We start from the raw sequence: 13869 nt of genomic DNA, 5'->3' as shown, positions 1-13869 counted from the left end.
AGTCCTAATGGTCACATGTCCAACCTGGACAAACAAATTAACAATGAAAACCTGGAAGCCTTCCGCCAAGCGATGCCACCTGTTGACCTCGCGTCTGGATGTGACTAATTCATCTCGCCGTTGTTGTGCTTGGCCACGCCCACCTGCACAGGTCAACGCCGCTACGTCTCATTCAACATTTGGTTTTTCCTTTTCTTTCTGTGACACTGGAATGTAAGAGCGGCAGAAATCCACTGAGCTGCGAACATGTCGAGACAGAAGCCGGGAGGGCGACAACAGGGAGTACGTGAACCCGGAGACTTTTCCTGGAAAAATAAACTCACTTTCGCACAAAGCAAAAGCCAAGAGAGGTCACACAGACACGTGCCTTGTCCAGCTCCTTTGTGGCCACAGATGCAACTGTCATGGCACCGCAGGGGGAACTAAAACTAGAAAAAGTGGATTTTGCAGAATGCCCCAAATTGATATGTTGATATTTTTTCTTAAGTTTTCGTTTTTGCATTTAGTAAATTTAGGAAATTAAAAGAAAACAAAGCGTCAATTAAAAAGAGCAACAATTCACAGTGTACATGGCCAACTGGTGACCGCAAATGTCTTTATTTACAGCCTCTTCACCAGCTCCATTAATCCATTATAGCAGGTCCTATGTGAATCTTAAACCCAATACTTCCCCCTCCTGGTCATTGTTCGTCAATGTCACACAGTCGATTAAAGACATCGTCATAACATTTTCACGGTTATTAATTTAAATGTTCAAGCTGGGGGATTGGCCTGTGTGACCCGTTGAAAAGCCGGGTTTTTATTCCCATGTGTCACTTCAAGTAAGACAACATCGTAAAATGCAGATTCTGTTTCCTTGGAAGCATGTAACTGATTGATAACAATAACTTCCAAAGGTACAGAGGGACCTTCAGACCTTCTCTCCGTGGCTCCAGGCACAAAAGTCTGATTTACACATGAAGCCTTCACCTTTCCGTCACCCCTCACCGTGACGTCCCAAAGCAAACGGCCTCCAGAGTGGAGCTTCACGGGGTATTTATTTTGTCAAGTCCGTTCTTGTGTGCTTGGGGCTCGAGAGGCTGAGTGACAAGACAAACTCTGCCCGAAAGGCGGTGGATTTTCCGGTGGAAACACACAAGTGAGTTTACACAGGTCCCCCCCCCCCCCCCCGCCCCCAAACACACACACACACACACACACACACACATACACACACACACAGGTGAGTTGAGAGCAGAGCTTAAGAGGAAAATCTTACCACTGGGGGAAAAAAATTACATTTAGTGCTATTAATATTCATTCATTCATTCATCTTCTATACCCACTTATTCTTATTCAGGGTCAGGGGTTCTGCCCAGCTGTCTTAGGGTGAAGGCAGGGTGGCACCCTGGACAAGTGGCCAGTTCATCGCAGGGCCACATAGACACAAACAACCATTCACACTCACATGCACACCTACGGACAATCTAGAATCACATGCATGTTTTTGGAGTGTGGGAGGAAGCCGGAGAACCCGGAGAGAACCCACGCAGACACAGGGAGAACATGCAAACTCCACACAGAAAGGTCCCAGGCCCCAGAATTGAACCCGCGACCTTCTTTCTGTGAGGCGGCAGCGCTGCTAACCACTGCACCGCCGTGTCGCCTGCTATTAATATTATAAATATTAATATGAAATATTAATACTATGTATCAGCAGTCACAATTACTACTACTACTACTACTTCTACTACCATTACTATTAATTCCACTATAGTAAGTGCGACAACTGGTGCTTATGCTGCCCATACATTTGCCATTTCCCCTCCCTGGACTGCAGATTGCAGGTATTAGTACATTCGAGGACTGTATGACTGCCTATTAGTATCACTGCGACCACTGCTAATACTGCTGCAGCTTTTACTGATGAAATTACAGCTTCTGTCACCGTCGACACCGCTCGTTACAATTCCAGCGGCGCGTCAGCAGCAGCGCTCCAACACTGCCCCCTGCTGATGACGACGCAGCACACCGGTCCGGGTCTTGACGCCGGAGGCGGGCCGTGCTCTCTAGGACCGGGCGGAAGTCCCCGCTGTGCTCGGCCTCCTGCAGGTCGCTGCTCGCCCTCCAACATTTCTGCTTCTGCCTCCAGCCGCGTCTCCATCAGCTGTTGAGCAGCAGCGAGTCGCAGCAGCAGCAGCAGCAGCAGCAGCAGCAGCCCGAGTCGCGGCGACCCTCCACACCGACCTCCCACAATCCATGTCGACTCCTGGTTGCTGACAGAAGAGATGAAGATGAGGTAGGGTTCCGCTGCGCCTTGTTTTATTTAGGTCTTTCTTTCTTTCTTTCTTTCTCTCTTTCTGTCTTTCTTTCTTCTTGCCGGTGCAGTTGAGAGCGCAGATGGAGTTTCTCTCCCTCCCTCCCTCCACAGGTGTTCTTGGCTGCAGTTTATGCTCTGCTGCGTCCTCTCCGTCGTGTCTACATCTGCATCGCCGTGGCCAGGTAAGAAAAACCTCTTTCTCTTTTTATTGAATGTTTGTAACTTTTGCGCACGTGCGCGCCGTCGGTTTGCTTTCAACTTTGTATCAAACTCGTGCCGGATTGATTCTCCGCTCAAGGCAGAAAAAAAAACAACCTCTGGTTGCTGTTGGAAATCCTTTGTTCAGCTTGTCGCTGTCCAACTTTTAGCCCGGTGTTGCAGATGAGCGGCCAAGGTTTGTCTTGCCGACCTGCTGGGAATTAAGTCACAGCAGCGCGTGTTCTGCTGCTGCTGCTGCTGCTGCGTCTGCTGCTGCTGCTGCTGCTCCCAAAAATGTGTGGGTGAGAGAAGCTCCTGCAGGGGACGTGAAGGGCTCCTCTGTGCGGGTCCATGATGTCAGCCACATTGTCCTCCTGCAGCTTGGGTTGCATTTTTCTGTCGCCCATTCATTGCTGCTATAACGCTCTGCTGCACAGGGTTATTCATTATGAAGGATCCCGACATGAGGACCATGAAAACCTGCAGTGCAGTCAGTGAAACTCACCCGCTGGCCTTTGCTCTTTTTCTCTTCTTTCTTTTTTCTTTTTTCTTTTTTTTTTTTAAAGTAGGTGTTTTCAGTCGGTCGCACAACTCGATTGTCATTGTTTGCTTCAGTTGTCGGCTCAGGGTTTCCACTGCTGCGCCACTAAATGAATACATACCTCATTTATATGCCACTGTTTGCCTTGAACAAGCCTTTAACACACTGGCTTGCAACAATAATCCAGTTGATAAGAGGAAGAATCCGCGTGGTCCCCCCCCCCACCACCACCACCACCAAGGTCATTGTGGTTTTTCCAAGCTGAATTTCAAGTCCGAAGTCCACCGCAGCTCCAGAGCCCACCGCTCTGCTTCTGACCACAACCGCTTGTTTGTTTGTAGCAGCTGCGTCTAAACAACTGGAGGATGCTTTTCTCCCCTCCTGAGTCCTGTGACCTGGTTCTGCACCGGTACTTGCGTGTTTCTCCAGCTGTTTTATATCAGCTCGTTCAAACAAAGGGGCCATTTTGATGAAATGTCTCCGCTCCTTGTGGGTAATTTGTCCCCTGAAACCCTGGTTTTACCTCTGGCTACAACTCAGCCGGAACGGTGCGCGGCTGCCAGGTGACGGTGAGAGGGACACTGAGAGGACGAATGAATTAATTTTTCATTGGCTGGGAGCAACAGCAGCAGTAGAGAGGCTAACGTTCAAAGGCTGGGAGGAGGCAGAGGCGCTTGTGTTACTCCTGATTTGTCTTCTGCTCCAAATTAAAGCTGGCTGACACTGATTAGACTATTTATTTGCTTCTTGTGTTTTATGTTTTGTATCCCGGATGGCTTTTTCCTCTCATGTCTTTGAGAGACTGACTAAATTTATCAAAAGCTGCAAGTAGCTGGATCTGGTTTCCCAGGAATTCCGTCCTGTCTGTGTGTGTCCCCGGCTGAAAGGAGCGGCCACTCGGTCCCGGGAGCAACGCTTCTGGCTGCCTGCGACATGCTTGAATTAGGTCTGATTCATTCCCGCTCCCTGGCTGGGTCAGGAATCCCTATTGTCATGTGATCTTTGACATGCACCCAGCGTGATTTTGCCTGAGGGGAGCAGCAGGTCCGAGTCGGGGGCAGGGGAGCGGCTGCAGGGCGACACCCCACTGGGCCTTTTAATGGCTGAATTAGATGCCACATTAAAAAGAAATCCCTGCAGCAGGCTTTGGGGTTTTCTCCTCTCCAGCGCAGGGGCTTGAGAGGAGTAGAGCAGAGTGTCATTGTGCTTTAGAAGGATAACAAAACTTTTTTTTTTTTTACTCAAATCCCCCCAAAGTAGAGAGACAGAGTGGGTCATTTTGCATCCACTGTAAAGTATTAAGTGGCCTGAGATTAGCTGCCAGTTTCTTCTGTGACTTCTCGGTGGGAGACGGGCCGATGGGACGGCTGGTCTGCAGCAAAGCAACCTTGTCGAGCGTGTGTTGACACGTCAGTGCAGGATGTGCAGGGGGAAAAAAACAAAAAAAAACATCTGCTTTCCAACGTGTGGTGAGTCTCCAGGATGAAGGTCTGAACCTCCGTCCTCCTCCTCGTCCTCCTGCTGCTGCTGTCAAATGTGTTGTTGCCTTGCCTGATCCACATTTCTGGGCATAACTGGAATGAGAGCCAAAGTTGTAGGTGGAGATGATGGACGGTGGTCTTTTATAACTGTTAGTTGCAGGTATTTGGAAATCTACTGGATCAGTGGGTAAACAAATGGATAAATTATCCAACGTGGGATTAGCGTACAGCTATTTGAGGCAGGTGGCCAAGTAGAGGAAGAGGCGGCGCCGAATAGCAGAGATGACAAATTAAAGTGAGACAGAAATCGAGCAAGAGGAAACTTTTGATACAGAAGTCAGACTGAACACAAGAGCTGTATAATACAATACATCCACATATTTCCTTTTCACCAATGCTCATTTTTTTTCCATGATGTCATTGTTTTAAAGCTAAACATGACAGAGAAGGTGTGTTGGGACAGTCGGAGTCGGAACGATTCCTCAAGCACCTCAGCTGAGCTTCCTGGAGGCAATTTTTTATTTTTATTTTTGCCCTTGATGACTCTTTTGTTCCATGTTAAACTCAGTTTATGGGTCGTCATTAGTGTGACTCACTCGGTTGAGTTTTGTTAGCAGGAGCTGGAGAAGGAAGGCAAAGATTAGCTGGTCATTGCTGAGCAGCCTTATTTTTTCTCTTGTGTAGTTTTCACGGCTGGTTGGTCGTTGAAGAAAAACAAATCACGTTAAAGAATCAATGGAATGAGCGAATGTGCTCAGTGTCTGCGGGCCTGGAAGTAGCGACCTGACCGGGGTGACCGCTGCCGGGCAGCCAGCTCCGCTGTGCAGTCGGCGCCTCCTTCAGGATCGTTCTAATTCCCAGATGCGATAAATGGAGCGACTGTGCACCGATTCTGTTAACTCAGTGAACCCTGTGATGTCTAATCCCTGGATTTTCTAGTCAGTAAACCGACTAACAGCCAGTCCACGTCCCTGGAAGTGCCTCGCATCCAGGCTTGAAAGGCCCATCCGGCGTTTGTTTTGACAGCCAGCCGCATTTAAAAGGTCATTAAACTTTCACTGCGTGGGGTTTTCGTCTCGTGGGGAGGTTTTTTTTTCCTGACTCCGGAAGTCAAGTGCATGTCCACACCTTCCTGTTGAGATGCTGGAGACACTTCCGACCTGCGCCTGGGCTCATCGCCCGTTACGCGGCCTGTCTTTAGTGTGTCACTCGGCAAGTTAATAGTCAGAAAACGAGGCGACTCTGAAGTGGTGGTTGGGTTGAAGGAGGAGGGCGGCATCTTATAATCCCCCTCCGGTCTCTTTAAAAACTGTTATAACATCCGCGACAATGCAGCTCATAAAAGTCGTGTCTGGGAGTCTTTTCAAAGTCGGAGAGCGTAGCGGAAAAACGCCTCGATGTGAGGGTTAGCGCCGGCGCTGGAGGAAATGCACTGGTGGTGCAGTTTACTCCAACTTTGATGTGTTTTTGCAAGAGCAAACCGCGTCGGTCGTATCCTGCTTGGATGACTCGACTCATCTGGTTCCCTTCGGCGGAATCCGAAGGGCTCCCGCATCCCACGACGGCTTTAACCTCAGGTGTTTTTGTAACTGGCAGAAAGTGCCGTCCATCAGAAAGCCCTTCTCAAGACAAAGTCCCTGTTCATTTTTCTTTTTTTTTTTTTTTTGGCCTGCTTCTTCAAACTTCTTCTGCACCTTTAATAAAAAACACTCGTCTTTGGGTATCTTCATCCAAGAAGAATCCAGGAGCCGAAACAATGGGGGCTTTCAGACAAATCCCCGCTGTGTTCTGTTAAACCTGCTGCCTTTAAATTACATCATTACATACAAAAAGGCCCACACCCTTTCAAAGCAGCGACTATTGACCTCATAATTGTTAGGTGGCAGAGGTGGAGGAGGAGGTTGGAGGCAAATCTGGCTGGAGTCCCAGAAGACAGAAACACTGTATCTGTCAGACGCCTGTCTGAAGAAAACACTGTGGTTCGATGACTGATTCACCCTAATTGTCATCTAATTCAGCCTCTTTTGGAGGCCGAGCTGAGCCATGTGTGGTTTTCTCATAAGTTAAGGAAGGAATTCCACTTCAAAAAAAAAAAAGAAGTTTAAAAAGGCTGTCAATTACAATCCATTTCATCACTGTTATCATTATTGGCCAGCTATGCTCTCAATCTGATATTTGGGAGGAATACAACTCTGGGACGTATCCACCGTGTTTCCTGCACCTTTTTTTTTTCACAAAATACAAACACAGTGTGAAATGTGAAGTTGTCCAGCCGGGGTCCGGCCATCGGAAATACAAGGAAAAGGAGGATTTTAATGGTTGCCGTGCCGATTTTCGTGATTTTCATGCTTGTATTCGCCGTACCGATCTTCAATCACAACATAATCAACGGCGGCCAAACGAGGTGTTGACCTCGGAGCGAGGCGTGCCATGAAGCAGGACTGAATCGAAATCCAACTCTGATGGCTTGCCATTCCAACGTCCTCCGACTCTCCAGCTCCCGAACGTCCATCTGAAAGCGGCCGACAGCTGTTGTTTGTGTTTTTTATGCGCTCCCACCGCTCGTTCAGGTGCGCCCGGCTGCTCTGTCATGCCGATCCCTGATGTCAAAATGCCGGGTTGACGGCGGCAAAATACAGAGGAACCCGTAACCCTGTAATTGCTGGCCTGTGTTTCAAGAAAAAAAAAGGCGGTTGGATTTGTAGGAACCGCTGGCTCTGCACACCCGACCGTCTCCAGCGCTAATGGAACGCTCAGCGGCCCTCTCCTCGGATCTCGGCGCCTCTTTCCTGTTTGCCATGCAACCATCACTTACCCGCTGGTCCTTCCCAGCCATAATCGAGGCTAATAGTTAGGGGAAGGTGTGAATCCTGCCTTGTTCTACAAATGACAGGACCTGACAGCGTGTTGGGCGGCTTTGTTCTGAAGATCTGAGCAGATCCTGCGAGATGGAAAAGCTTTATTAGTTTATCTTGTCCCCCTGTCTGCATGAGCTGGAAAAAAAAAGAGGATGTTTTTAGCAAGGAAAAAAGGAATGAAGATCCGCTTGAAATAAAGAATGAACAAGTCAGAGGTGATTGAAGGGTTTACAGTAGTTTTCCGTCTCAAAGCTTTTCTGCAGACGGACTAATCGGCCAGCGTGTTGGAGCAAGTATTCCACCTCCAGAGGTTAAACTTCCCCTTCACCCCACCACCCCCCACCCCCCCTTTCAGTTTTAGCACTAATGGTTGATCATCGCGACAGTTTTGTGGTTTCATACTGTGAAGCTCGTTCGAACCCGTCCCGGTTCAGGCCTGCGCGGCTGATGCGGCTCCGCTCTGGTTTCCATGGTGTCCAGGTGCAGATTTTTCCACCACACAACCTTATTTGGTTGCCCGCAAAAGGAAACCGGATCCGTCTCGCTGGCACTCGGGAGGCAGGTTGGCTTGTCCTCACTGACACTGGCAGGCATGAAACCAGAGAGCCGCCCTCCACCCACCTTCACCCTCCCCTCCGCAGAAATCTATACTGTCACAAGTCTTTTATTCTCCAGGACCTGGAACTGATGGACTCAAGGACTGGTTGATGGTATACTGGAGGCAATGTGCTATTTCTTTTTTTTAGATAGATCATTTGCAGATTCAGAGTTGAAAACATGTGAGCGCCGCTCATGGAAGCAGACCCTTCCACCTAGAGCTTTTTTTTTTTTCTTCTAAATGAATGAATGGACCATTCAGCGTTTCATGAGGCCCCTTTTGGGAATGCCATTGTGTGTTTCAAACCTCACTTTGTTATTATATCCCTCTTTTCGCACTCGGCGTCTTATTATCTACTGATTGACTCTCATGATGTTTGGGCCGCTTTTCAAGGTATGCTTGAATTCCACTCATTCAGCCGTCCTTCAAGAGCTCCTGTGCTCGTAGGCACTTACCCTCCGACAATCCCACCCCGTGGGGGGGTGTGAATTGAGGAGAATCCCGTGGGATTGGGAGATTACCATCAAGCCCAGGAGTTTCTGGGACAAAAGAAGGATTTGCTGAGTCGCTGTCCCCCACTCTTCCTTCAGGTCCGCCTGGGAGTCGGACTTGTTGAGGTGAAGGATTCGATGACATGGATTGTCTTCGCTGAGTCACAAAGTGGTGAAGCTTCATAGCGCACATGAAGAAAACTGACATGAACAACCAAACACGCATCAGACCGTGGAAGATCAAAGATTCGATGGACTTGATGTTTCGTACTCGTTATAAATGCTTTGGTTTGTTTTGATATTACAGAGTTTTCAGAGATCAAGTCTCTTCCCCTCAACATCTGTATTTAACAGCATCGCTCTCTGAGGTCCAACAACGAGGTCTTTGCTTTTTAAGTTTCACTGAGTGGAGTCTGAGTCCCACATCAGACAAAATACCTCCTCTTGAGGGTGGAGCGCGTCGATTTGGAGCTCACTGTTAAATCACAAAGAAGAAAACCCATTTAAGACTTAAAAGAGTTGAAGGATTCAATGTCAGAACATTCCTCCAGAAGAGACATTTGGCCCTCTCAGCTTCTCAGATGCTGCTGATTGTGTGGATAGCGAGCTTGGGACCAACGCTGGCTGCCCTCTGTTGCTAACAGAGGCACAGGCGGCTCGCTGCTGTCCAGTGAGCCGCCTGCAGAACAGCAGGAACACGGCCGGCACCAGGAGGAGGACGTTAATCATTTAGACATCGAGCCACGGATACAGTGGTCTTATCAAAGGAGGAGACGGACCTGAGGTTCCTCCCACTCTGACCACTCGAGACGCTCCTGCAGACCAATGAAACCTTTGGCGTGATCCTGTCCTCTTTACAGCCTCATTCATCAGGCCTTTACAACCTTCCCGCTTCCTGTTTCAATTGTATTGGCGTTCAGCCGGCCAGATTTCTGTTTGTTGTCTTTTCTCGATGGGACTTTTTCCAACTCGTCAACCTTCAGACGTTTCTTTCGTTTCGCTCCGTCAGTTCTATTGTCTGCTTTCTGTCTTGGCTGCTGTTTCCAGCTGCCCACTCTGTAAACACCCTCAGGTGCGAGCAACTCCGCGCTTGGCACACTGCACTGCACTGCGCTGCACCCTGTATTGGATCACATCAGCTGACATCATGTGTTTGATTTTTATCGCACGGATTTCACGGTCGGAGGACATCAGACCGACAGACAAATGAAAATGTCCTCTTCATCTTTTTTTTTTTTTTTTTTGTGAATTGGCGGCAACACGTGAGCAGCTTCATTGCTTATTTTTTCCCCTCCTATTTTTCTTTGCAGGTTCACTCGGTTCACTGGCTTTAGATCAAGTTGTTGCAGTCGCTCACTAAAGCTCAACCACGTGGATTATAAAAAAAAAAGAAAAGAAAAGAAATGCCTTTGCTGGGTTTTTAAGCTGAAACAGAGGAAGGCTGATGACCTCTGGGAGGAGGGTAGGAGGTTGGGAGGGTGGGGGGGGGGGTGCAGGTCGGTGAATACTGGCACCCTGGACCCGAGTCTGGTCCCGACTAATTGAGAGCCTCGATATTGTCTGCGGTGATGAAAGACCTCTTTGTCCCCGCTCGCTTCTCCGCCTCCACTGTATCTGCTGCGTCCCAACCGCCGGCAGTGTCGGCCTCTCCCAGCCGTTGTCTCATTTCGTTCATTACAGGGGATTAAAGTGTCACTTGAAGGTGAAGTGCAGAAGCTAGTCAGCAGTTTTTTTTCCCCACTGAGGGGGCTGCCGGAGGCGTGGTGGCCTGGGAGGGGGAGGAAGGAAAAAAAAAGCTTGAGAACTCCGAGGCAGAATATGAAATATTGAGACGTTATTGATGTGATTCTGACAAAGTTCCAGTCGGAGGCAGCTCTTCATGTCCCACTTGAGTGCGTTTACATATTTCATGGTTGCTGTGCGGAGGAGGAGGGAAGCCTGGTAGCCACATCCTCAATCCTCAATCCTCAATCCTCCACCGCTGGAATTTCTATCAGCCTCATCGCCGGCTTCAAAGATCCGAGTGCACGAGTCCGTCCCGTGCAAAGAGGAAGCCTCTCGACAGAGAAGAAGAAGAAGAAGTAGAAGTGTGTTCCCCCCCACACCACCACCACCCCTCCTCCCACCAACCTTTCATGGTCAGATTTACTGTCAAAGTGTTGATCTGCATTGACATGTTCCTGAAGAGCTGTGCAAAGCTGAAACTCGACACTGGAGTGAGGCCTCGTGGGTTCAAAGACCCAGCGGGGCCAAAAAAAAAAAAAAGGGACAAAGAGACGGGACGGACCTGAAGAGTCGCCTCCTTTATGCAAGCCTGCAAACGCAGAAATGGGATCTGCAGTGCGCATTCTTTCCGCTGGCGGCCCACCACTCTTGGTGCAGAATGTTTGTCGGGAGCTCGTGGAATTGGGAGACAAGCGGGAGCGGGAAGGGAAGCGGGATCCGTTTCTTGGCTTGCGCTGACTGTTGAAAAGACACGTATATACATCTGTACGGCTGCCAACATTTCTGGCAGCTCGGTGAAGCCCAGGCCTGTGCAGGCAGGTAGGGTCTGGCCTCTCACAGCGGCTGAGAGGATCTCCAGGAGCTCCTAGAGGAAAACGGCTCAGTGAGGTTGTAATGACGGTGTATAGCAGTAGTTGTGAGTCTTTTCTTCTTCTTTTTTTTTTCCCAGGGTTTTTGTTGAAAATGTTGAGAGGAGATGATCAAAGGCAGGGATCCTTTCAAAGGATTAAAAAAAAATACTTTGAACTTCTGTAACTTTCTCCATGAATTGCGTTTTTCTTTTCCTCCGTTGCGGGATTTTACAAGTTCATTCAAAGACGCATTAAAACGGGTGAAAGGAAGAGTCGCTCCCACATCGATAAATATATAAAACAATTCTTTTGGGGTTTTTTTGTTGGGGGGATTTCAATCAAGAAGCATCATCTTCATCTATCAGGCCTTTAAATACCAAGTCAGTTAGTTTCCTCGAGCGCAGCCAATGGCAGGCGACGTGCCCGGACACGAGCCTCGCTGCTCATCACTCCACTACCACATTATTTCATCTGTGAGTTCTTGTCTTTCGTCCTGCCATAAAGCGACCTAGCTTACCCGGCAACCAGGAGCCCGTAGCGAAGGGAGGTGCGTTCACATTGCTAATATTGGATGGAAACCTGCACGAATCGCAATCGATACGATTTTTTTGGGCCCCATCGGTAGCGTCGTCGCCGAGGTTGTTGAGGTGGTTGGTTGATAAATGGCCCCGTGTGACTGGCAGGGGAATCTGAAGAATGCTGATAACGGGGCTGGTGTGGGGGGGCAGGTAGGGGTGGTGTCAGTGGACAGTCTACACGGCGGAGAGGTGGGCCTCTATTTTATTAGATATAAGCACTTCTTGGAATGCGACCATAATACACCTTCTGACTCTCCGAGCCGACAAGCAGCAGCAAGTCCAGCGAGTTCCGCCGTCCTCCTGCTCTGCCTCCCATCTGTGACCCACTGCCTGCCGTCTTGACATCCACGCCCGTGACTGACGCCGTCGCAAAACTGCCTGCTCCATTTTTGGTGTTCTTGCCGGTTCAGAAAAATAAGACGTTAGAAGATAGACGTCTATGAAGGTTCTCAGTTGTCCAGGTCGTCCTAGTGGAGAAGGGAGAAGTTGAGGCAACTGGACTGGTTCCCCTCAGATGATTTGACGTTTTCTGTTTGATTGGTCTATAACAGCGAAGCCGTAGCAGGTTGATTGATTTGACTTCACTGGACGGTTTTCTGGTCTTATTCACAGTAAAATTGGCCAAACCTAAAAGCCGGCTGTTATTCCGTGATTTATAACTTGGGATTCACAGACACCACCAAACACTTTTTTTTTACAGGATGAGTAGAGTACGAGTACTTGCATTTTGGTACTCACCATTACACATTCTAGAATTCTAGAATTGTGTCACTTTGTGTATGTTTTTCTAGAACACGGGGCGACTGTCAAGTTTCACTGCAGTACAAACACAAATTTAACAAAATTATGCAAGTGGTATTGACATGTTACGTTTTATGAGTACTACTAGAGTACTCAACCCTGGTATCGGTACCAATACCCAATACTGGTATCGTTATTGGTTCATAACAAATAGGTGAAGCTCCTCAGTGGAGAAGTTCACAGTGAAACAACAACAACCACCAGAGTCATCAGAGACGTGGCCTTGGCTCGACGAGCTGACTCACCTTTGTATCAATCCTCCCCCTGCAGGCTAATTACATTTTGCGGTTAGCAGCAGACGCTTGGCGTTGAGTTGTTAAAACAAAACTATGTATATATATATATACATCTACATATATATATATATATACCTCAGCCACTCTTGCCAGCCAGCGGTTTTGGATGCCTGTTGTGAAGCATGTCTGAATCACAAACTGGAAATTGGGTTTTCAAAAAGGAAACAGAGCAACCGTCCCGATGGCCGATGATACAGCACGAAAACTGCTGTTGAGCTTGATGAAAAGGGGCGTGTCCATTGCGCCATTGCGATGTAGTTGGCAGCGGCTTCGTGTCAGAGCTGTGGGGAGGCAGTCAGTCAGTCAGTCAGGCAGTCAGTCAGTCAGTCAGTCAGTCAGGCAGGCAGGCAGGCAGCTAGACAAAAGGTGTAATGGAAAACAAAGCGCATACCAATGTCTGTTAGCCAAAAACACGACTTTTAAGCAACGTTTATAAGCCTTAAATCTACCAAGTTATGCCAAAGTGTCAGAACATTTCCAGGCTACAAAGGTTCAGTGACCTCCAGAAAAAAAGACAACTGTGCAAACCAGCAGTCGGATGAATTCTATTCCAACACGTGTCAGCCGCCTTTGTGGCAGCAATTGTTGGGGCACACAATGAAGCGCTGTGGCAACAAAAAAAAAAGGTCTTCATCTGTTTCTGACCACCAGGATTGAATTGCCACCGCTCGGGTTTCACTGCCTTCGGACCCAAAAAATGGAGAAAGGAGAGCGCAGGAACTGGTGCAGCATCGGCTTCCGGAGCAGCGCCGCTGACATCCAAGCGTTCATTCACACATTGTAGCGCTTTTTCTTTGTGTGATTCTGCAGACTGAATGGAATCAGTGTAAATCAGCAAACAGGGCGTCGGCCAACAACTGAGACCGGTGGCTTTTTTCACTCCACAGTGACGCTGCTGGCGGCTGCCGCAACAAAGGCGACGATGCTGATAAATGAGGTTTCTCTCCACACCACTGCAGTATTTACGCCCTGAGGGCGAGTTAGACCTCTCACCTCCACCCACAACAGCTCCGCCCAGCTCGTGTCTTAGCTTTCAGACTGCTGCCAGGCCTGGGAACAGAAACAGGGCGAGGTGTGTGTCTGACTGCGGCTGAGTGGAGCAGCGTAGGCCTGTGGTTTGCTTAGCTTAGCGCTATCAACAGGTTGTCTGGC

The 13869-nt window shown here is 48.7% G+C and overlaps 1 protein-coding gene across 2 annotated transcripts in view; it reads left to right on the top strand.

Moving 5' to 3' along the window:
• The window catches only part of col18a1a (collagen type XVIII alpha 1 chain a), a 91407-nt gene that overhangs the window by 35631 nt on the left and 41907 nt on the right, over positions 1-13869 (top strand). For both annotated transcript variants that reach the window (XM_076014033.1, XM_076014031.1), the window contains exon 2: positions 2411-2481. In XM_076014033.1, the coding sequence (XP_075870148.1) occupies positions 2430-2481 (52 nt within the window). In that variant the 5' untranslated portion in view covers positions 2411-2429. The remainder of the gene's footprint in view (positions 1-2410; positions 2482-13869) is intronic.

Source organism: Nelusetta ayraudi, unplaced genomic scaffold, assembly GCF_046127955.1.
Source record: "Nelusetta ayraudi isolate G7.1 ecotype Tasmania unplaced genomic scaffold, CSIRO-AGI_Nayr_v1 ptg000163l, whole genome shotgun sequence".
NCBI classification, from domain to species: Eukaryota; Metazoa; Chordata; class Actinopteri; order Tetraodontiformes; family Monacanthidae; genus Nelusetta; species Nelusetta ayraudi.
The sequence above is the reverse complement of the archived record's forward strand: the minus strand, read 5'-3'. Positions and strand labels throughout refer to the sequence as shown.